The sequence below is a fragment of the Chironomus tepperi genome, unplaced genomic scaffold (genome assembly GCF_022539635.2).
Source record: "Chironomus tepperi strain 1889 unplaced genomic scaffold, CSIRO-AGI_Ctep_v1 contig_163, whole genome shotgun sequence".
In the NCBI taxonomy this organism is placed as follows: domain Eukaryota; kingdom Metazoa; phylum Arthropoda; class Insecta; order Diptera; family Chironomidae; genus Chironomus; species Chironomus tepperi.
Window position 1 is genome coordinate 1,671,515 of NW_027226285.1, and position 25,763 is coordinate 1,697,277.

The 25,763-nt window shown below is 32.8% G+C and overlaps 1 protein-coding gene across 2 annotated transcripts in view; it reads left to right on the forward strand.

The window, feature by feature from the left end:
• The first annotated feature begins 986 nt into the window (after positions 1-986).
• LOC139088472 (cytotoxic granule associated RNA binding protein TIA1) overlaps positions 987-25,763 on the forward strand; it is a 47,181-nt gene continuing 22,404 nt past the window's right edge. Inside the window, exons 1-6 of one of the 2 annotated variants that reach the window (XM_070637710.1) lie at positions 987-999; positions 2,486-3,532; positions 16,711-16,798; positions 17,857-17,932; positions 20,462-20,561; positions 22,933-23,025. In XM_070637710.1, the coding sequence (XP_070493811.1) occupies positions 3,340-3,532; positions 16,711-16,798; positions 17,857-17,932; positions 20,462-20,561; positions 22,933-23,025 (550 nt within the window). In that variant the 5' untranslated portion in view covers positions 987-999; positions 2,486-3,339. Of the gene's footprint in view, positions 1,000-2,485; positions 3,533-16,710; positions 16,799-17,856; positions 17,933-20,461; positions 20,562-22,932; positions 23,026-25,763 lie in introns of those variants that run through there. The other variant, XM_070637711.1, reaches the window with a different exon arrangement.

Consider the following 25,763-nt stretch of genomic DNA (forward strand, 5'->3'; position numbering starts at 1 on the left):
GGGACAACCTGACAAACAGCATATAAGTTTACACAAAAATTGAGCATAAAAATAAGCATAAAGGAAAAATGTTTATTTGTGCTATCGAAAAATGAAATAAATTTTTTGTGCTCCCTTTTCTGCCATCATCATTTCTCGATGCCATACTACTCTCATCCACTGTGTGTTCGCTTACAAAAAAATTTAGATGAATCTTTGGGAAAAAGGATAAACAACAAGAAGAACTTGAAATGTAAAACAACAAGGAGATAGCCGTAAAAAGAAATGCGACACAAAGGAAGTTTCAGTACAAGAAAAATTCTAGTTGTGAGCACAAGAGAGAGAGATAGAGAGAGAGAGAGGATTAATTCTCTCAGAGAGGACAAAATTGAGAGTCTCTCACGAGAATCAACAATTTCCTTAAAATGCAATACGGCGACTGTTTGTGTGTAAATGTTCTTGTTGGTATATCCATGAACAAAATTCTCTCATCGCTCGTGCGCCTGAATGGTGAGAAAAAATGTTTATCCATCGTCGTATGTGAAAAATGTTAAAATTATTGAATTTTTTTTCCCTTCAACCTGCTTTTCATCGACCACCAACACACTCACATGATTGTCATTCATGCTACTCCTCGTGAGAGACGGAGAGTTGAAGAGAACGGAAGCAAGAATTGTTGAACGAGATTTTATTTTTTTGGATTCACTTATACTACTAATTTTGTGTATTATACAAGCAGAAAATTCAGTTCTGGTGAGCGAGCTTACGAACAATAAAGAAAAAATATATATTTTTGAGTGAGAAAAGGAAAACAGAGGAAAAGCTAGGAAAAATTTTCCCATAACGTTCAGTTAGAGAATTGTCGTCATACAATTTAGAACGAAATTTTAGTTAGAATCCTTGTGTGCTTTGGCTGTTAGTTCCTGTGTAATTTTTATTGTAATTTTAAAAATCATTAAAAAAATATTTAAAAAAAATATATACACACAAAAAAAGAAAAAGAGACACAATAAAAAGCTTGTAGGCTGCTAATCGTCTTTAAGTTCCTCTTCCGCAGAATTTTGTAGTTTGCTCGAAAAAGGAAAGCATTAAAAAAAAAAATATATTTCAAAACAAGCAAGAAGAAAAGAAGCAAAAATTCAATTTTTTTTTCTCCCTTTTCCTTCTTGCTGACTTGAAAGGAAGAAAGGAAATAAGTGAAGAAGAATTGAAATTTTTCATCATTTCCGTTCATTCACTCGTTGTAGATTGGGAAATTAGAGACTTCTTGTAGGTTTGGATTTTATTTTATTTTTTCGGTAGAACTTTATAAAGCTGCTCGGAAATTGGGATTTTTGGACTTTTTTTTGGTGATTTTGGGGTTTTGGTGTGAAGTTTTGGGAATTTAATTTAATTTAAAGGCAAATTTTAAAGTTTGGAATTTTTAAATTTTTTAAAATTAAAACATAATTTTGTGTTAGGGACTAAGGACATTGCTGTCAAAAAAATCTCAACTTAGTTACCAAATCTAGAACTCAGAGTTGAATTAAATTTAATATGAACTTGGATTGATTCGAGTCAGGATTTCAAAGAATTTAAAATTTAAATTCAAGAAGAATCAGAATTTGAGAAAGCATTTGAAAATTGTTATTGAAGCTTTTTAAGATGGAAATTTGAAAAGTCGAAGACTTACTGTGTTTAACCTTTAAAAACAAATTTCGACAAAAAGTCACATTTTAAAGATTTTGAATTTAGATTAAAGTCTTCTAAACAGAACTCGAATTTAATATGGAGTCGAGTCGAAACTTTCACATAATGTTTGAGTCAACTAGACTTCGAGTTTTAAACTAATAAGTGAACAACTCATTTAGAATTGAAGTCAATAGACTCTTAAAACTCAATAGACTAAAATCTTAAAAAATTGAAATGTTTACAATTTTTTGAATTTTTTTAAATGAAAATTTGAATAAAGATTGTTTGAAACTTGACAATTTTTGATTTATTTGAATCAATTTTTATCCATCAAAATTCCTAACCTTTCAAAATAATTTCAAATTAAAACCATATTTTGGATAATGTGAAACTGGCTCTCGAGTGTATAAAAATACATTATGACTAGTTCAAAGGCATCCCTCAGCCAAATAATTGTGCTCATTAGCAGGTTCCTTATCTGTTGGGGCATAATGACTAGTTTTAACGGTTTTTGTCTACTTTGGGTTTTCTTCAAATTTTATCGCAAATGAAACAGTTTTAAATTCCCTATAAAGTCAATAGATTCATAAAACTCAATTCACACCAGCTAAAACAAGCTCAGAAAACAAAATTTCCCAGAAAAAAATTCTCAACCCTCAACCCCCATACAACAAAACCTCAGAAACCCTATAAAAATCACAAAAAAAAAGTTCATAACTTCTCGCATATTTTAATGTATTTTTTTTATCGAGCTCAAAAAAAAAGGGGAAAAAAGAAAAAGTTTTGCCAATTAATACAAAGAACGCATTTTTCACATTTCCATTTCCACACACAGCAACAAAAAATTATTATTATTATTTATCATACTGAAAAAAAGAGTGAAACTAAAGAAGAGGAAAAGCTAGAAAACTAAAAAAGAGGATATAACACAACCACACACACAAAAAAAAATATTCACAAAGTGAAAAAAAAATTATTAATTCCGTTGAAAAAAAAAAAGAAATAAAAATTCATGCATGCACGTATACATTACATATTATCTATATATACATATATACCCTACATGAATAAGGATATCGAGCCAAGAGCTTTTGAAAAGTGTTGAATTATACTTGTGAAAATACATCGTACAATTACTATCATACAGAGTGTGTAGAAGAGCTATTTTAATTTCAAGTAGTGAACAACAAAAAAAAATTCTTTTATTTTTGCAGTGAGCACAAAAAAAAAATATTTAAAAAAACACTAAAAAAAATAAAATATTTTACAACGAGGAAGGCAGAAAGAAGAAAAAAAAAAAAAAAAAATAAAATAAATTTGTATTTCAACTGGCTTTTTTGATGTGAACTTTTAGTTGTGAGTTATATTGAGTAAATATACAAAATAAAAATCAAGTTGCAAGCAAGAAGCATTTTTAAAGAAAAAAATAACACAAAAAAATATAAGAAAAAAGTTAATTTTGTAGTGTCATTTTTAAACAAAATAAAGGAAGTGATTATCTATACAACAAAAGAAGCAAAAATTTTTGAGTTACTAAAAAAAGTAGTGCAGTAGTTCCAAAAAAAATCGTAGTTGAAAAAAAAGAGTAGAAAAAAATATATTTTTTGAATAAAAATACCCAAAAATAAGGTTTTAAATCCATACTCATTCACACACATACAAAAAGTCGAAAAGAAAGCAATTTTAAAAATGTTAGCAATGTCAAGCTTAATGATGCCAGTTCCGATGCTAGGAGCAAGTCAACTTGTCCATAAGCCACCAGAGGCAAAATTATTAGCAATTCATTCAGCTGCTCATAATCAGCCTCAGCAAACGCCACAACATCATTTGCAACAGCCCAATCATATGCAGCAACAGCCCCAACAGCAACAATCGAAGCCAGGTAGATAAGTCGTGACTACATTCTGTATATATTTTTTTTTTTTGCTCATTCCCTTCTGTTGTGAAATATTATTACACCTTAGCATTTATCAAAATGTTACAAAAAAGAATGAAAAAGGAAGTAAAGGCAAGAAAGAAAATGGAATGAGGAAGAAGCAGAAGTGCGATATTTTTTTTCGGGGGAGGTAGAAAGGGGGATAAAAGAAGAAATTTTTATTCGTTCCGTTACACTCAAAAGAAAAATAAAGTCTTGTGAATGAAAAAAAGAAAGAGAAAAAAGGAATGAATAATGGTTGCGCATTTATTTTTAGAAGACCGTAGAGTCTGGCATTTTATGGTATCATGGCTTTAATTCTCACACTCTACTTCTACTTCTACTTCTTTCTATGTTATCGAATATACAAAAAACTTTGCAAAATACATTAAAGCTGAATTTTTGATTGATAATATGAGGTAATAGCAATTGATGGTAAGGCTGTGGATGTTCAGTCTTGTTGTCGACACAGAAAAAATAGATTTAAAATGTATGTAGGCTCAAAAAAGTTCAGAAAAGGATGTGAGCTGTAGAAAAAACTCAAGACTAGAGTAATTGAGATCTCCATAGAAAATTCGAATAGTCTTCAAGCTTTGAGTAATGACTGAAGACAAGCAGTGACTTCCAATCTACTAATAGAAAATGGCTGTTTCCTACAATGGTCCAAAATTGTAGGCCTACATAAAGAAAACGCAACTTTGAAGCTTAAGATGAACTTCAAGGTACAGCTCAAAGCTGCAGACTGCTTCAAGTGCTTAACAGTTACTCGATTGAAAGCTTCTGTTACTTAATTTCAACTCGAGCTACACAAAATATGAGGAGTGGTTTAAATGACCTCCAAATTACATATGGCTTTTAAATGGAGGCGACTTATTGTACTGTTCGCTCCCTTGTGTACAGCATGCCCCAAACTAAGTGTTAGAATTGTATTCCTATAAAGGCCATTCAATGGTATATTGTTGCAGTAGTAAGGATACTGAAAAATTAACAATTTAAATATGGCACTTTACAATATAGTCAATTATCCTCCGATAGCTCAATAGGAGAAGCATACGACTCAAAAATCATAGAACGTGGGTTCGAGTCCCACTCAAGAATCCTCATTCAAAATTTTAAATAGTACCTAAAACCCACAGAACACACTAATATGTCATGATAAGCAGTTTCTACTAATCAAATCGCAAGAAAATAAGCAAGCGTTCCTAGAAATAAAGGTAGTAACTGAAAAACATTTTACGTCTCTCCCACCTATCACCAGGAAAAAAATATTGTTCATAAAATTGTTTACTTTTACGCGTGAATTTTCCCTTCCAAGAATTATTTCGTTTAGATCAGTGTGAAGATTTCCAGCTGCATTTGTATAACTTAATTCCGCTCTCTTTATTTTTCCTGTTTGTGGTATTTATATATATATATTTTTTTGGAAAAGCTTCTGTAAACAATCGAATATGGATGCGAATGTTGCTTACTGTACCAAAATACCAAGAAGATTGATGAAGACGCAATTATAATTTTCTACATATTTAGATACATATCAAAGCAAGGACACATTTATATGTAAAAAGTCATTACGAAAGCCTTTGAGGAAATTATACTCATGGCAAGCTTTGAAATTATAATGATTATCAAATATTAAGCCCTTCCAATTAACCTCCAAAAATGTATGTAATGTCATCCAATAATAATTCATTCCCTTTATAGTCATGAAAAATTCAGCACAAAACTTGACTTTATTTGTTTTACAATGTTCTAAAACAAGTCAGCATGTCTCCCTATTCAGTCAAGTCAAGTCAAGAAAAATAATCCCTTTTCTGTCAAATAAAAAGGGATCCCCCTTCATCAAACTTTCATATTGATACTGTCAATAATGTTTAAAAACTTCGTACTTTTTTATGGAACAATGGAATAATTTATCGCGTTACAAAACAATTTTGGGTTAACGACAAGAAGTTTGTGTTCTGTTTGCTGTTAGGGGGAGTAGTTCACTTGTTACGTATTGCTCTATAGAGGGGGAGGAGGGTCGAGACTTCGATCCGCATCAAACTAAGTCTTTGCCATGGAAATTACTTAAAAGTCACACACAGTGGACTGGTACGGAAGGAAGAAGGGTCACACAATTACCTAACAACCGTACAGTCCCCTGGGGTTTTGAATAATTCAAGCACCATTTTTGTGGATGAGTAGTTTTTTGAAAATTTCACAGCTACTCTGACACTTGTAAGCAGCAATTTGAAAGTACATAAGTTTGAGAGTCTAATTTAATTTGCGGTTAGGCATGTCAGTTCCGAGAAATTTGTGGCTTTTTAATTTTTTTTTTTATTAATGGCAACATGTGAGGACAAGAAATGATGAAATTGAGGGAACACATCACGTCCACTATGGGGATTTTATTGTCAACAAAACGTGGAACGCCATATTTGCTGACCATTATCTCGACTAATGTAGGTAAACCTGTTACGGATGACATCTTTAGTTATGCAGCTATTTTTAGACTATTTGCTTTTCTGCAGACGAGAACACTTTTGAAGACTTTAAAGCTTCTCAGGAAATTGTTATTTCATACTTTGAAGCATTGATTGTAAATGAGTTTCATTAATTTTATTGATAATTCCTCGAAACTGCTCATAAAAGCTTACTGGGGCTTCAATAATTGATATTAAGTCTGGAGGCTGCTGCTGATTAATCATTAATATTAATTTTTCTAGGAAGTAGAAATTATTATTCAATTGATTATAGCTCACGATGCTTTTCTTGGAAGAGTACATATATGCTTATCACTCATTACCCCAACCCCCTCTGAATAAGCGCCTACCTGACTGAAAAACCAAGGATGACTTCTTAGCCTCAATTCTGTCATAATGTCTTGAATCCCTATCTATGTCATATTGATTCTCTCACCCTGACTCCATCGCTGTTCCCATCAAAATCATCTCCCATCCTCACTGCACCCCTGCATCTGTCATATCCATTCAAATTGTCTGCTCGCGATTCTTTTATTTTTCACTAATTTTAGGCATCATAGTTCGAGTTCAATAGAGCAAAAACAGACTTTTTTCATACCTACACATATCCGAGAGAATTCATGCATCTGTATTTTCGCTCCATAAAATCCTGTTCGATTAATTCAGTATGAAAATTGCCACAGGATGTGAAATTGATCGAAATATTCCAAATATAATGTTCATCATTTCACCTTGTTTGAAAGGTACAAAAGGTCCTCAAATCGATGAAAATCGTTAAAAAAAAAGGCAGACAAGTCCATTATTTTGATGATTATTGTATTACAATTCCTTGAATTATGAGACACACAGGAGTTATTTTATACATATTATAGCCACAAGGTTGTTAATGAATTTAATGGCTCAATAAATAAATTGGGATGTGGCTTATTCTATCTGAATGTGCAAAAAAATGTTGATCTAAGGGAAATTAGAGAAGGTACATCAGTTTTGGATAAACTACAAGCCTGCTGCCTTGGACGAACCATAAGGCACAGCCGAAAACTGCAGGCCTGAGCATCTAAAATGTAGAAAATCCATGCCTACAAGCTTGTGACTCTAGATCAAACCCTCGAAATTAGAAACGCAAAAAAGCAAGAACTTTTCTTCCCTTAAATTAATTCCGTCTGAAAAATTTTTCCCCTGAGTGTACCAAAAAAAATTATTATGAGGAATAAAAAATTTAAGCCATTTTTTCAGTAGTCACTGTTGATGGTAAAATGCGGAAGCGGAAAGCTCAACAAAAATGTAAATTTCCTTCATTCCTCTTCCCACCTCCCTCCCTCCTCCCCAAAATCCACAAAAATAATGCAGAAGAAAAAACAGAAGTGAGGAAGAGAAAAAAAAAGTGATAAGAAGCACAAAAAAAGGAAATTTTTTGTGTGAAGAAAAACTGTCTGGAAAATTTATATTTAAATAACTTTTAAGTGCATTATTGCACAATGAATTTTGCTGATGCGATCATTTATGCTATTTGAACAGCTGACTGAATATTTATACATTTCAAAGGATGTATGGATTTTAAATTTATTTTTGTGCTTGCTGCATGAAAAGTGTGGATTATTTAATGGAAAAATTTGTTTGGAATTTTAAGCATGAATTCACAAATAATTTTATCAAAAGAAACCTAAACCATGGAGCTATATAGGGGGAGTTCTGCGAGAATTAGAGATGATTTCGGGATTGTTTTGATCCTGTCTGAAGGATTCTTATAAGAGAGCCATTATCATGGGTTTAAAAATGATCAAACTGATTATTTTCTATTGACATTCAACTTTAACTCGAATTTCCTTAGTCGGACCTCTCTTAGATGACGTCTAAAGCTGTCTCTATCATTAACTGCCCTTTGCCAATTACTATCGAGGGAATTGAGCGCATTTATGCCCTGCGTTGGGTGAAAATCCAGTTTCAGGCCATCTTGGCTCTGGTGTCAGACCAGATTCGATGAAATCCAGCCTCAGATCATAGACTGAATCACACTAAGCCCAGATTTTCGGATTAAGTTAATAATGCAATAAGATGAAGCTGATGCTTCATATCCGAGCTCTCTAGGATGTCTGATTGCTGAGATCTGGCGCTTCATCAGCTAATCAAAGTAAAACTATTAAACTGCAATTTCTGTATCTAGCCACCAAAACTACTCCCCGCAATCCAAAATTCATTGACATTTCAAACACCCAAGTAAGAAAACCTCAATTCACATAGGTAAAATGCGCTCTAACTGCTAATTCCTCTATCCCAAAAAAAACAGAAAGAAGCAATTGTTTCCACTTTTTATTTAGAACTTCGAATGAAGAAATAACAAAAATACATAAAATAATAAAAACACATAAAAAAAGAAGCAAAAGAAAACTTTAATTTTAATTATAGTAGAAAGCTCGAAAGGAATAAAATAACAATAAGCAGGAGCACAACGGAATAAAACACAGAAAAAAAGGAGCAAACGAAAAAAAAATCAATTTAAAAAGCTCTCTTTTAATGCTGTGCATTCATTTTAATGAATGCGAGATGCTTAAAAAAATTTTTTTTTGTGTATGCTCACCCGCCACCCAATTCTTGTGTATACTTTTCACCACCCATTCATTCTCTCCCTCTGGGTTACCGCTTCACTTCTCATTTTTTCTTCTTCTTTCCTTTCTCTCTGCTCTGTTCTGTTCTGTGTGTGTTATGTACATGAAAATGCATTAAATTTTCGTCTGTTTTTTTTTTATATTTCGGTAGTAGCTGCCTGCTCTACTACTCTACTCTGGTGTGTACATCGGGTGGGAAAAAAGAATATATTTATATATATATTGTGAGAATGGCGAAATGTGTGTGATGAGGTGTGCGAGTATGTACACAAGAAAAAAACTGAATAAAGTTTTATAGGGGATGAGTGAGTGAGTGAGAACGAGAAAATGATAATGGCATGAAGCAGCAGCAACAACAACAACATCAATAATAATAAAAAGCAGTAGCAACAATGCTACTGGTGAGCATACAATAGGAATGGGAATATAAAGCGTAAAGAAATATTCTTGCCTATAACAAAAGGAAGCGAAAAAAAAATAGGCAGGCTTGGTGTCGTAAAATTTTTGGGTTTAGAAAATTTCTGTGAAGAGATTCGCGACATTAAAAAAAAAGTTTTAATATTCGAGTGTGAAATTCAGTGACACTATGCGACTTTTACGGATGGGAGTTACTGGAATTGCATGACTTGTTTTATTGCTGGGTCGGATGTGAGTAATGTCACTAGAATTGATGAAGAAATCAGATTTTTGTTCATTTTTCAAGAATCCAGATTTTTTCGGAATCAAATTCGAATTTTTCGAAATCAATTCCGAATTTTTCGATATTAATTTCGAACTTTTCGATGTAAATTCGAATTTTCCGAAATTAATTTCGAATTTTTATACTAAATTCAGAATTTTTCTAAATTAATTTCGAATTTTTCGAAATCAACCAGCAGCAATCCCTTCAACATTACATGTGAATGACTCTTTAACCTTCATAAAAGTCACAACTGCTCTCATTCCTTCATGCTTTCCCAATATTATAGAATAAAAATCTCGTAAATACCATTACAATTTTTATTGACAATTGGAATTGCATTGGTTTAATGGTATTCGAATAAAACTATAAAAAAAAATTCACAGTTAACAAAAATTTTGATTTCTGTCCAAAAAAAAAAGGAACAGATATTCAGTGCTGAAAGGAATATTGGGCATTAAGCCCATTTTCAGTCAAATTTAGTATATATTTTTTTGCACTGAAAAATCGCTCAGAAATTAACAAGCTTTGAATGGAAGTAAAACAAGGAAAAAAAAAACATTCACAATCTACGTCTAATGTTAATGCAAATTTGCCAGCAAAACGATTCATTTAATGTCTCATAAAAATCTCACATTAAAAATTTTCCTGTTTAGAATCACCACATAGGAGGCATTAGAGCACAAATTTCATAGCTCAAGCATGCAGAAGCTTTGTTTGTTGTGATAAAATATATGTATGTCTTATGTACATTTCTACTTACGGATGAGAGGACAAAGCAGCATGGATAGATTGTATATGTATGTATATATACATCACATATGTATTTATGTATGGCAAATAGCAGAAGGGGTTTTTCAGATTAAAACAGATGATATTCATTTCTACCCACCATCCATCTCTCCACTTCATTTCTAAATAACACGTATCTGCAATGCGTAATGTGGACGACGACTCTCTCTTTTTCATTCATTCATGCTGTACACTTTTTTATATATTTTTCCACTCCTTCTTTTTTCTTTTTTTTTATTCCTTTCACTGCAAATTCTGTTTTATCATCTCAATAGCAATTCTTTTGCTGTCGATTTGCTCTAATTTTGACGTTATCTTCACAAATTGGTGATCATTTTTGGATTTATACTTATTGTCACGTATGGAGCACTTGAGATAAATTGGATATTATTTGGAGAAATTGTCAAATTTCCAAGGTTGAAATTTAAAGTTTACTATGATTTTATGTAAATTTTGAAATGCACACGGTGTATAAATGGATAAAAATCCAATCTCACGACAGCATGGTACTGGTCACAGACCAGATTCGATTAAATTCAGTCTTAAGCCTCCAGCCTGAGGCTAGAGTCATATCGGATCAATATTTGGCCATTTCTACGCCGTTTGGTCTCCGGGCTTCATATTGGTACAGTCTGGTGCTAGGCTTTATCGACTAGATACCGGCCTGGTGGAAGATCTACGTTACATCCGAATTTACTAGCTAAACGGCCAGTTCACTTGCCAGCTCCTCATCCTTAGTTTAAGTTCTCATACAATTCCCATTAAAATTACATCCAATCAAGTAAATTGCCCCAAAATTACATTCCAAATGCAGTCATGAGTAATTGCATGCGCTTCTAACATAAACATAGTGATAAAAACTCCATACCGACTTTTTTTTTGGCCTCCTCATTCATATCATCCCGTTTTTACGACCATAGCTTTATTTTATGCTGGGTGCTTTTTATCTCTTCCTCTAATTTTTCTTTTCTTTTCGTCTTCTTTTTTTCTCCTTTTTTTATTATTTCTGTGTTTCTCATATCATCTCCACAGCAGCACTACACAATACGAAGTTTTTTTAATTTTATTTTAACAGAGAAATGTTGCCAGGAATTTTTTTATATGCTGCTTGTTCCTTCTGTGTATAAAAAAAATTTCATCCCGTGATTCTTATGCACGACCATAAAATTTATTTATTTTTGCTTGCCTTTCTTCTCTTACATTCGCTCACTCACTCATTCATTTTCTCGTTCTTCAGTGCTATGTCCTGTGCCTGTTTATGAAGCATTCTCATCGTTCTCATTTTCCATCTTTTCCTCTGATGTGCAAGTTTTTTCTGATGATTCGCATTAAACAATCAATTTGTCGTGGGAGAATACGTGGTCGTATTACAAAATGTTGCCTCTCATTCTCTCACTTCCTCCTTTTGCCTTGGATGTTTATTTTTAAAATCTTTGTCGTCTGCACAAATAACTGTGACGTCTAGAAGTAGCTATGGTGAGGTTGGGAGGTTTTTTAAATGCTATTTTTGGCTGACTTGAACTGAAAAAAGATCAAAATTTCCAAAATACTGTTTGATGAATGCAGAGAGGTAGGAATTGTGCAGCTACACTAGCTCCATTTTTACCCTAACCCACATTGAGGTCCAGAGCGGTGCTAGTATGATTCGCGACTAATAACGTGTAAGGGTGCGCCAGACCTCTGGCATCAGATCTAAACCTACAGATTATAGCAGGATCAGAACTACTCTTTTGATGGCATTACCGTCTCTAGCATACAAAGGAAGATTGTGAGCCGCGTTTTCTTTACATTTGATTCGAAAAAAGCAAATGAAAAACTTCTCCTCCCGAGTCTCGAACCCATGGTTGCAGGGTCGGTGTGACATTAAATTATGTGCCAAAGTACTAAACCATTCGGCCATCAAACCACTTCAACTCACCAATTCTTCCCTGATTTAGGTGTTAAAAAGAGCTAAGCCATTCCATGATGACATCCATGGGCGTCAATAAAAGGAAGTGGAAGGGGGTAAGGGAAGGAAAACGTGAAGAATACTTAAAAGCCATTTCAATTCACGTCTTAAAATTTCAAACCACCAAAATTCAATTTCCAAATAAATGCGCTCTATTCATCAACAAACACTTCCAACCACACTTTCCTTCCCATTCTCTAGTATTGTATTTCTGTGAATGAAAAAAAGAGCTCTATGACAAAAGCAGCACAAAAAAAATTTTTATTTCATTTTTTTTTTTCTTCCATCATCTAAAATAAATTATTCTGATACTGCATTCGTCGCAATTTTCAAATATCACAAGCAATGGAAATAGCAGCCAGACAAATGTGAGCGAGACACGATGTAAAAACAGCCTTCTGTTGTTATAACCATTGCCTTAATAGTATGAAGTCACATAAATATTTAACAGAGAAATGAAAATGAATAAAAAAAGACAGCGAGAAGGAAGACGCTGTATGGACGGGTAATTCATGGTCGAAATTAAGTGTCATAAGGATGCAAGAAAGAAGTCTCACTGATGGAGACAAAAAAGCGCCACACTGAATCACTTCCTTTATGTCTTTTCCGTTGCTGTCATTCCTTTTCTTTTTTCTCTCATTTCTCGCCGCTATATTCCATAAATGTGATGATATATTTTATACATTTGACCCAGTCAGAAAGGATATTGCAGTGATGGAAGTCATTACTTTCGCATAATAACATTTTAGCGCATTTTTTGTAATAAAAATTGTGGCTCTGTACGATCGATAAATTTATGAGAATGTTGTTACTCATTGAGGGATTATGTTATTAGATAATTATGTGCATAAAAAGCTATAAACACAGATGATGGGGATTAAATGCTCATATCCCAGAGGGTCGTTTACGAAATGATGTCTAGTTTGTGATGGTAGATGCTGAGAGTCATGCAGGGGTGTGGTCAGGTAACCAAGATAAACAGATAGACACAGATAGTCACAGAGTGACACAAATAGACACAGATAGATTCGGATAGACACTGATAGGCTCAGACAGACCAGATAGAACAAATTGACTAGATAGACCAGATGGACACAGAAAGACAGCCACAAACAGATAAACACAGATGGACACTGATAGACACAGATTGACAGATAGAGACAGAAAGACACAGATATAGACAGAAAGACCTCATCGACAGATATACACAGATAAACCGATAGATAGACTGTGTAGCTGGATATCATTTATGCACAACCCCCAAATATTTCACAGCATCCCATCTTAAGAAATTCTCGACGGGATTCCATTCCCAATAACTTTTGATCATTAAACTTCTCAAAACAATCTTATATGAAGCGAAAGGGTCCCGTTTTTAATCCAAAACGACCTCTCCGACTGAGCTTCTCATTCTCGGTCATTAAAATGGCGAAAAAACTAAATTGAATGGAAGAGAAGTAATTATCTCAGGTTGAATTGCTTTCATTTAATAATTAAAACATTAATGGAAATGCATTCATTCGGAAAAGACTCTTTTTTGTTTTCCATTTTCATGAATGCCTTAGTCAAAAAGGCTGTTAAATTGCTTCACGTTTGAGGGAACATGCAAAAGGCATTGGAATGCGGAAAATCAACAATTAAATGCCGAAAAATGCCATGATGTTAATTAGTACGTTGGAGAAAATGGAAATTCCATTCGAAAAGATTAATTCTGAATGGTTTGATATGGATCCGAATATATATTTTTTTACCAAATGTATGACCTACTTGTGGGTGAAATGAAAGACCTTCAGCTCAGATATCCCTCGTTTATGTTGCGATCATGTCACTTTTTGGATCTTCTTATCTTTTTTCTTTTAATCTCCTCTCTCTTTGGTTTGGTTTTTGCCGTCCATTTAATTCTTAATTTGTTTTTTTATTCCATGCTGTATTTTGCCTTTTTCTCTCGAAAGGGATTTTCTTGCTATTAAACTTTCAAATAATCCTTTACTTATTATTTGGTGTGAGACATGTTGTTTAGTAGAAAAAGCATTGAACAACTTTGTTCAGACTTATTGGATGGATAATAATATTTCCTGAGGATATATATATTGAGATAAAAGATTTAAAGGTCAATAAGCTGTCTGTTAACAGCAGTCAATTGCTAATTTCTTTGGAAAAATGTAGATAGATGCTTAGTAAGAATGAATTTTGAGAATTTTGCTGACCTTGTCTCGAGCAGCACTCAGGGCAACTTCACGTCTCACTGTTAGTAATGGTGATGTACCTGTTCCCTAGCGAACAAGCGCTGCTGCTCGGATGAATAAATGAAAAAAATAGTTGCAATTAACGGTCAAAAAATATTTGAAAAACAACAGTCAATTTTATATTGAAAAATAACAACTTAAAAATTCAAATTTTAAAAGTTAACGGTCAAAATTTGAAGGACTTTTATTCAAATGTGGAACTAACTTTGAGTACATCAACCTCTCATTCCAGCTATCACTACCAAACAAATGAACCTTATCGATTTAAATAGAAAATGATATTAATTAAATACAAAATTCCAACTTGTAATTAGTAACAGGAAATTCCTATGTATACTGCGTGAGATAAATTTCATTAAGTAATAAGAACAAGAAAGCAATGTAATGAATATAATTCTGTTTAAAATTGTATCCCCAAGCAAGAAGGCATTTTCATTTATCTCAAAATTGGGAGCGTACGGCATCTAATATTGTACATTGTGATTGATTTTGTAGAATATGCGAATTCTAAAAATAAAACAGCATTAGCATATAAAAGAGAATTTATAAATTCATCATAAAGCATATTTTTGGCATCAATTTAGAATACAGAATGTTAAAAGAAGCGTTGGAGTTTAGCTGTGCTGAGTGAGAAATTTAATGAGAAAATTTTTATTTAAATTCAAAGGATATAAATTGTGCTTCTTATTGAGGGTTTTAGTAATGTCGTGAGCATAGAGCGGATCGCAGCCATATTGGCAGCACTCTATATGAGAGATCGACAGGAATCGAATTCACAAAACATACTTAATTCTTCATTTTCGATCCAATGTTCATTGTGTACCGCATCACACAAGTTGGACAGCCCTGATCTAGAGTTTACGAACACTAGCGTGCATCGTAAAGTATAAGAGTAATGCTCTTATTCCTTCATATAAATGTCATAAAATTCAAAATTTCTCTTTCAATTCAAATTCAAATTGCAAACAATACTACCTACGTAGATATATATAAAAGAAAACTTCAGCATGGTTCATTAAACACAATCACTGCATTCACATCCAGTACATAATAATAAAGATGCTTATTACTTTGAACAACACAAAAAAAAATGTAGTGTTGAGAATATTATCATTAAAAATAATTTGAAATAAACTTTTGCATATATTAAGGATGAACTCAGATGATATTTGCAGTTAATGTACAATTCAGACTAACTCGAATGCACTTCAGCAACAGAAAAAGTTCATTGAATTTAATGGTGAAATTTACCTTCGTGAATTCATAATAAACAAAATTAATCGAGTTGGCATTTGAAAATAAAGTGCATGTTGAATCATAAACAAACAAGTGCTTCATTATTTATTCATTCCATAAACCTTTTTGGATATACATTACCGTCTAAAAAACTGTCCAAAAATCAAAGAACTTTACTTTGACAAGTAGCAAGACTGAATGACTTCAATAACAAATTACAGACATCAACAAGGGTTTGTGTATTAAAATTGTTTCAAACTTTATAAATTCCAAACTGCACAGTAGGTCATGGAATGTTCAGTATCGAAAAATTCACAACAACTCGTTCAATTCAGCACTTTTCATCTCGCTGGGACTAAGCTTGTCTTTCCATTTCGTTTTAAGCTAATAAAATTCAATGCTCGTTGCAACTATCATAAAAAAGGACTTTCCATTTAAGTTTCTTATTTTCTGTCCTCTTTTTCGTCATTTTTTTTACTCGGTCTTGCTCTTGCAGAGCTATAAAAACACAAATGGATGAATGTGTAGTTATGAAGTAAAATTTTTTATTTCTTCTTTTTTATTCGCTGGCTGGCAGAACTACTTAGCTTTATAGATACTTGGTTTATTATCCAATTTCGAGTGAATGGAGTTGGATTGAATTGGTTTTTTGGGGAGTTATTGCACCATCCACCTTACTTTTCCTTACTTCGTTGGTCGGAAAAACCAACTGTGATCCATGGCCTCTCTTAGTTGACGTCTGCAGCTATCGCTTGCTGCCCTTTGTCAGTTACCAATACTAATAAAAATCGTTTGTTAATGTCAAATAACTCCAAAAAAGCTTAGACCATGGTAAAAAAAAATATTTTGAAAAAACGTTATAATTACATTACTGTGTTATAATTTGAGATTCGAACTCATTGATTTAATATAATTTTAAAATCATACAATTTCTTCTTTAGATTTAATGATTTAATACGGGCAAATGACTTAATTAATATTGTCGCCGACGAATGTCTTTAGGGTCCGTAAAAATCCCAAAACCCAACACTAAAACTCCTTCACCTCTGTTACCTCGACATCCCTTAACTTTCTTCAAAACTCCCTTCATTCTCTTTTCCTTCATTTTGATTTATATAAATCCCATCCAAAAAATAACTGTACATTTATTTTCTCTTATTCCTTTTCTACTTACAGAACACTATCACATTTTCGTTGGCGATCTCTCGCCCGAAATTGAAACGCAAACATTGAAAGAAGCTTTTCAACCATTTGGAGAAATTTCGTAAGTCCATTAAGATGATTTAATTTACTTTTTTTTCTTTCTGTTTCTATCTCTCTTACTGTCTATAGAAATATATAAATATATACATAGATACTTACTTCATTTCTTTCATCTTCTCCACCTACATTTTTTCTTTCAATTTCATTTTCTATTTTATTCATTATATAACATTATGATTATTGAGATGAGACATCTTCATTAAGAAAAAAAAAAGTTTTATGTTTGCATGCTGTATCTAAGTGATGTCCCTTAGGAAGATTTTGAGGAAAAAAACAGTTTGGTAGCAAAAAAATAAGAAAGAATATTCCGCAAAATGACGAACAATTATATTACAAAGGACCTTTTCATAGGATTCGAACCTTCTCTTTTAACATGTTTTGATAAATTTTGACTTAACTCGATGAAACAAATTTGGCAAAAACTTATATAGATTGTTCAGGAAAGACAAATATCAATTAAAACCGACTTAGTTTGAATCAGGAGTGGACAACCTTTTAATTTTTCATGGCACATCTTGATGAAAAGCCTCAGAAAATAACCACCTACGATTCCTGCCATTTTTAAATATTTTTTGGCAACACACTAGTGTGCCACGGCTCATTGGTTGTCCACCACTGCTCCTTTAACAATCCCAGATGCCAAACGTCGTAGAAATGCCCGAAAATCCGGCCAAAGGCCAGCGTGACTCTGACCTTAGTTTAGATTCTATGAGATCCAACCTGAAGCTAGAGTTAAGTTGGCATGGAGTCAGATTTTTGGCCATGTCAACACAATGTGATTTCCAGAATTGAAACTGCTCAAAAAGAAAATCTCGACTAAAATCTTCCCAAGGGACGAAACTTTTTTATTCACATTTATTTCTACTCTATTTCGCCATTTATCTGTCACAACTACTTAACTACCTACTTAAGCATTAATCGTATTCTAAATTCTATACACATAAACTAAAATTATTTATCATAATAAATAAACCATAATATCAATTGATATGAGCATTGAGAGAACAGAAAAAAAAAATAGAAAAATATTTTCATGACACACTCAATTCAATCTCGCAGGGACTGTCGTGTCGTTCGAGATCCACAAACATTGAAGTCGAAAGGATATGGATTTGTGTCGTTTGTCAAAAAATCCGTAAGTATTAAATGTAACAAGTTTGACTCTTTTTTTTTGTAGATATAAGAGTGAAAAAAAGAAAGTTGAAATAAGAACGAGATAAGTTGTGTTGAGCTTAATGTACTTTGATTTTCTTTTTATTTTCATCATATTCACACCGATTCACGATCGGAATTGCTTTTTTGAAAAAGTCAGGATTTGGCATTTTTCCATATGAAAAGTGATGTAGGGATCAAGTTGAAAATGAAGCTTAGAGTCGGATATAGAGAATCTAGTATCTAGTTGGAAGTGCTTCCAAATAACCTGTATCTGTGAAACGGTGTGAATATCCACATGAAGCGTACCCCGCTTCATTACTAGTATTTTTTATACTTTTTTTCTTAATCTTATTTCTTCTTAAATCCTTCTTTTTCCATTTTCTTTCCTTTTTTTACTTTTATTTCTTCTTCTTATTCGCCTCTTCTTGATAAGTAGGTATAAAAAATGAATGGGAAAAATGGTTGGAGAATGATCCTATTGGGGGCTGTATTGTTGAGATTTGTGGAATAAAACTTGACACTTTTGAGTGGCTGTTTTTGTGATTTTTAAGTTTTAAATCGTTTAGTATGTTGCAGTGGTGGGGAATCTTTTTTGTGGCATGGCATCCTTGTTCACTTTTTTGAACCAAGACTGAAATTGCAGATGATCTGCAGTACACTATTGTGCACTAGTTATGGTTCAGTAGTGTACCGTGTCACACATGTTGACCACCACTGGATTGTTTAAACTCCAGGCAAACCAACTCGACATCCAGTAGAATCTAGACGATTGGGTGCTTTGGTACTGAGTTGATTTGACTCCGAGAACCCCCTCTCCTTCTAACGTCCGTCACACACTATAATAACCACAAATCATTCAAATCTAATTCATTGATAATCAAAATAGAGACTCAATCATTAGTTACACCATACTATGCGCTATCATCCTTCCTCATTACTTATTCAACCATCATAAAATGGATGAAAGATTTGTTTAAGTTCTGTTAGAGGATTCAGTTATGGCAAAAATACTTTTGAGAGAGAATATCTTTTTTATAGCATCCATCCATGAAGCGCGACTGAGAGGGGATGGAAAAAAAAACAACATTGCTTTATTGAAATAACGGAATTTTAATAACTTTGAAGAATTTGTTGATTAAAATAAAATATTTTTTAACGAATGCCTTTTTCGCAGTCAGAACTCATGTGGAAATACTTGCGATATTAAATTTCAATTTGCTGCATTTTTTTAAAATTGGAAATTTGAATTTTAAATTTTTCAAAGGGAATTTACTCTCAGTGAAAATTGAGCGCTGATGAAGACTAGAGTTACCCAAAGGTATAAAAATGTTTTATGGATATTGCTGTAGATAAACCAGCGATAAAAAACCTGGAATATTTTCTATGGAACTTAAACCCTTCTTTTTTTTATTGAAGCCATTCCTAACGTGACAATCGCCATAACGGAAATTATATTTTTGAATGTTAATACTCAGTAAGTCCTGCATGGCAATAAAAATGCTGATTTACATAATTTGATTAATTGAAATAAAGCCATTAAATTGTTGTTGTGGCTGGCATTCATAATATTTATGAAGATTATGTTCTGAGCCTTCCTATTTCTAATGCTGAAGAGGAGAAATGTTGACTTCTCCACAACAAAGCCTGAATTGGACTCGAACCCACTCCTAGAATTTTCTTGTCGAATCCTCCTGCCTCTTAGCCAGCAGGGGTTGATAGGGACTGTGACACAAAGTACATTTAAACCTTGCCTATACTTCACCTGTTCCACTCGAAATTCCGAAACCAAAAGCTAACAATTGAGTTTCTTGAGCAGACAACGTGCTGGTCGTGCTACTCAAAGTTATTTTTAGAATTTCAAAGGACTACGAAGAAAACAAATAATGCTACTTATTTCCAGCACATACATTTTGCTGAGTGTTAACATTTCTGTGTCACAATAACAGCTGAATTAGCTAAAAATTCTTATTCTATCCTTACTCAGGAAGCAACTCATTCTTATGCTACGAAGATTACCTTAAACATATAAGAACCATATGTTATTCCTACATGCTGATGTGTTATTTGTAAATAAAAAACTTTAAGATTCAGCATAAAATTTCTCAAATAAATATCATAAAAAAATGCCAAAAAAGTCATTCCATATCGCTGAGATTAAATGAAAAGCACAGGAATTTCCCAATTGTAAAATAAAACTTTTTCCTGAGAAATTTCCATTAAAAAAAATTTTCCACATAAAATTCAACAATAAAAAGGCAGCAACAAATTCCGAATAAAACAGCAGCTCCAAAATGAAATCATTCTCCAATTAATTCTCATACACACTTAAAAGCTTTAAAAAATCTGAAAGTTCCAAAACTTCATTCATTCTGGCAATACTGAATGATATGAATCTTAAGAATAAGAAGAAGCTATAGCTGTAAAAAGCAATAAAAAAAGTTTAATCACATAACATTCAATCTTTATTTTTTTTTTCTGCCCCTTCTCATTTCTATTTTCACACGTTCAGGAAGCGGAAAGTGCCATAGCAGCAATGAATGGTCAATTCCTTGGATGTCGTTCGATTCGAACTAATTGGGCTAGTCGTAAGCCACCAGCAAAAGCAGAAGGTGAGTACAGTAATAATAATCATCATCACGAATCATCCTTGTTAGAAATTATTATCTATTAAGTAAGAAACAAATGCTGATGTGTAGGAATAGACACTACACATAATTTCAAATTTAATGCTACACACGAATTACCAAAATTTGAATGGATGAATGGAAACACCCATAAATTTCACTTGAGATGTTGCTACTGAGAGTAGAGTCTACACCTGAGTCGATGCCAGATATGAAAGCGAATGGAAAAGTTTTTCATATCCTGTCAAAAAGTGAATCATAGAAAGTTTCTTTTACGAGACGACTAAAGCGATTCGGGGGGGAAACATGTGAACGAAAAGTTTTTCTGCTACATTATTTTCTTATGTTCCAATTTCCGAGCAGTACAAGTAGTGGTCGTCAGAACACTGAGAGGTTGGTTTTAATGGATGTCAATATGCTTGATTGGCTTCGAAGTCGACTTGAGTTCTTTAAGGAATAGTCACATCAAGTTGAGTTTCAAGTTGGCTACGAGCTAGTGACACATGCAAGGATGCTCTTAAGGTTGATTTTTTGATTAAGTCCAAAGTAGAGCTCGACGTAAAATCGAACTTTGTATGGAGTCGATTTGACTTGAGCCGTCTTTTCCATCCAAAATCCGAGTCGACTTCGAGCTTAGAGATGTAGATATTCATGGATTAATACTTAACACATGTTCAAGAGGAGTATGTTGTCATAATAAATTGGAACATGGCGTATCAAGTCAAATGTAGGCAAATCTGTCAGTGCACGAAAAAGGGGTTCTGTAGCCAACAGTCTAGGAAAAATTGTAGAGGATATAGTTTGATTCCCAGAGCTCAAAGTCGATTCGGATTTTGTGTCGATTTCGAACTTTACGTCAATACTCTCGATTTCATCCAAAAGTTGGCAAGAGCATTTCTATAATATAAATGATCATGCACCAAGTGTATTACTATAGCAAATATCAAGGGTATGACTAGGATATACCCAAGAAACCAACCTCTAATTGCCTCCATCTCAGTGTTCTAATGACAAAAATCCTAAACATACCGCTCGGGTTTCCTTAATAAACATCTATGTAGTATGATATTAAAAGTACTATTCAAACTTTTTTTCATTCCTTCCTCCCTTTTTTGCTGCTTTACTCCCTGTAATTTTTATTATTTCTCCGCTCATCTGTTTTTCCTTATTTTTTATATACTTGACTTTGTTTTCATTTCATGTACGGTTCCATACGTTCATTTTTCGTGTATGTGTCTCATTTCTTCATAATATAAATATTCTCTCATATATTTAATCATAATAAAATATCAAATTGTGCCATATAAGGCACACACAGGCGAAAAAAAAAAGTTTCTGCCTTTTAACCGATGAATTATGTTAGGTCATATAATTTTCATTAAAACTCTGTCTGTTTATGTTCCAAATATTTTGTCACTTTTTGTTGATTTTCATAAATTATTATTATTTTTTTTCTGGAGTATTCATCCACAAGACAGGAATAGCTGTCATAAAAATACATTCCCAACTCTCGAATGTTTAATTTTCAAAATTCCTAGTGAAGAATGACACTAAAACTAAATGGGGGGTCATTCATGAGTGACGTCAAGTTGATCTTTCGAAGCTCGATTCCTTTTGCATAGTAAGACTTATCATTTCAGGTGCATTGCTACACTTGCAGTCTTATAATGTACAAATGTACCTATCAGGGGTCGGTTTCTAGCTATACACTTCCTGGTAGCTACCCCAACTGTTACTCTTGGAGCATAACCTAGAGTACACCTTAAGGCAGTGATGGGCAACCTGTGTGCCGCGGCAAAGGTTGTTCACCACTGCCTTAGGATAGAGGCAAGGATAGTATAGTGTATACTGAAAAACAGACCCCAGCTACAGTCTCTAACTGCAACCCCTGCCCCAATCCCTTCTCGACATTGCACATCATAAATGAAGGAACCCCAGCTAGTCCCATTCCTAACGCAACGCCCAAAAATATATTTTATTTCCTTTTATTTCCCTCTCTTTTTTTTCTGTGAGCCACATAAATTCTACTTTTTTTTTGTTGTTCTGCTGAACTACACACACGTTAATTAATCAATTTTTGTCAGGTATAGAAGTTGTTATTTTCAGTTGGTGACTCTGCTTCCATTTCCATTCTCCTTTATTATTATCATATGTGTGTGTCCTAAATATTCATACAAAAATTCTATTCAATCACATTATGAGGGTAGCTGTTTTTATGTGCCTTTGTGCTCTTTTCTTAATTGCTTTATAGAGAACTAACGGAACTAGTAAACTTTAGTGCTGTGATTTTTTCCGATTGTGTTTAAAGCGCATTTTTTGAGTTTTTTAAAAATATTTAATAAATTTAATATTTCAGTCTATTTTACTACAGATAACAGAGGTACTTATACTTATAACCAACTTTTCCATCATGTCAAAACGAATAACGGAATGCAACAATTTATAAAAAGTAAGCTAAGTCTTTTTTTTTAGTCGAATGGAGATGGAAAAAGTTGAGAACTATAAAAAATTATGTTAAAGTTAATGAAATTTTCTCAACCCTTCCACTAAACTTTTTTTTTTGGTTTTGTTATACTCACAATAATTTTATTATCCTTGATGGATAAACATATATCCCTTCCTCTTATTCTCTTACTCTTACTCTCTCTCTCTCTCTTTTTATGGTCGAAAACTTGGCACTTATGCATGTATGATTAACTTTTTGTGAATGGATATCATTGTCTTCTTGTCAAATAAATCATACTGGATGAATCAAAATTAAATTTATTGGTGTAGAAAGAATAGGGGAGAGGAACAAATGAGTTTTGCATAATTAATGAATCCTTTTTACGAATGAGGTTGATGTAATATGATTTAATGGTATTAATGGAGACATAAAGTATTGATGGAATATCATACATATATTCTGGTGTTTCCTGAAAAGATTAAATCTAACACTTAACAATGAGTGTAAAATGATCAAACTTTTTTAACGGATTTTTAGAATTCAAATGTTTGTGAGTTTTTGGAATTGAAAGTTCAAATGAATTTTGAAGTTCAATTTTTTGGCCGTTGTTTGAAAGTTCAAATTTTAACGGATTTTTAAAATTTTGAGAAAATTAAATTTTTAACGACTTTTTGACAAAGATCAAAATTATTAACGGATTTTTAAAATTCAAATGTTTTAACAGCTTTTAAAAAATTTGAAATTTTTAACGGTTATCAAAAATTCAAAATTTTAACGAAATTTAGTAGAATTTAGTAGTAACTCGACAGCACATAAGTGCCCAAATTAAACATTCAGTCTATTAATACTCTCAGATAGAAGAACATCCAGACCCAATTTTCAAATGCATTTAAAGTTTAAAAATTCATATAATTTTTTTAAAATAAACTTTAATTCCCAATTTGCAAAAAAATAGATATGATTATTAATTGGTAACCTGTGCAATTCGCATTAATAATGAAATTAACATAATGAATATCAAACTAGGTGAAGCTCTTTGTTACAGTCATTCTGGTCACACGGGAAATAATGCTCTTGTCTGATTTCATTTGATTATAAATTACCTTTTGCATTACCTGTCAAAATGTATTAAAAATTTACAGAATGAGACTTGAAGAGTACAAATTAGTTTCATAATTTTATTACAATAGCTTTATATTTCCATACATATTTGACAGTGGAATGGATACCTAGTTCGATTATATTATATTTTTTTATGACTATATCAATATCCATAAGAGCAACATATATGAATGAATTCATACAAAATAGTCAATAGTTGAGCTTCGTCCAGTTCAGTTCAGTCAATAATGAAGATGACATAAAATTGTATATTCATGAATAGATAGTGAATCGGAATAGACCCATTACAGAAATGAAAAGAATGTTCATCCATTTCATATCTTCTATCTCTATTCCAATGTAGATTGCTTGTTGCCATAGCTAACTGACAATATAAACTATACATTGATAAAAATTATGTACATATCTACGAGAGGATCTTCATATTCTTAACTTATTTCATTTTATCTATCAAAAAGCTGCAACTTGAAAGAAGCAAGACGAAGAAGTTAGTATTGAGTTGAGTGGAAAGCATCTGCTTCACAATTTTTCAATGAGTATGAGTTACAAAACTGCTGTTGCTATTTTTACAAGAATTTATATTTTTTTCTCTTTCTTTCTTCGATGCCACTGAGCTTCTATCTGTGCTTTATCTGACTGACTTGACATAAATTTCTCTTTAAATAGTTCCAGCTGTTACTAGTCAGCAATGATATTTGACACTTTAGGTATCATTTAGTCATGACGTGTTTTATTTCAAGGTAGTTAGATCTAAGTGTATACTCTAGACCAGTGGTCTGCAACCTGTGTGCTGTGACACTAGGTATCCCACATGCTGTGTTCCGTTTGAGTCGAGGCTTTCCACCAGGTTGCCCACTTTTGCTGATAATTCTCAATGTTTACGTCAGTGGTTGTCAACCTGCGTGCTGCAGCACACTGGTAAATTCCATGAGCTACATGTCGTGTGCCAAGGTGTGCGACGTCACACAGACTCCCCAGCACACTACTAAACATTGAGTCATCATCAGCAAATGATCCCCAAAGTTAAATCATAATAAAACTCATCATGAGCATCCATAAAATGCGCTGCATGATAAAAATCTGAGACTATGACTCAAGTACCAATTTTTTATTTGTCGCCAATCTCTAACCCTCTCTCACTCTGACTAACATCATGCTGGCATCAAATTCTTATTTCATCTCCTTCACTTTAGCTCTTAAGTGAATGAAGTCGAGCTACTCTTTAAATTATTCATTTATGTCAAGCTGCTGCTTTCATTCTACGATATAAAAAAATATAAAAAGGAATAAATGTATGTTTATGTATGTATGTATATACAGAGAGCATTGGGAATGGAATGGTCAACATTTTTACTTTCCTTTCTACACTTTTATGTACTTTTATTTATATTATATCCATTATATCAAGTTTCTGTTTCTGTTTTCATTTTTCTTTTTCCTTTTTGGTCTTGTTCTACTCCCTCCTATTGTTTTTTCTTTTTGTTACTCGAAGCTTTCTCCTACATATAATTTTATATTGTGTGCTATGTTATGCTTTGAGCTAAGCTGTCGGTTAGAGAACGATAGTTTTGGGAAAGTAAAAAAATTTGAAGTTTGAAAATTATTCGGGAAGTGATGAC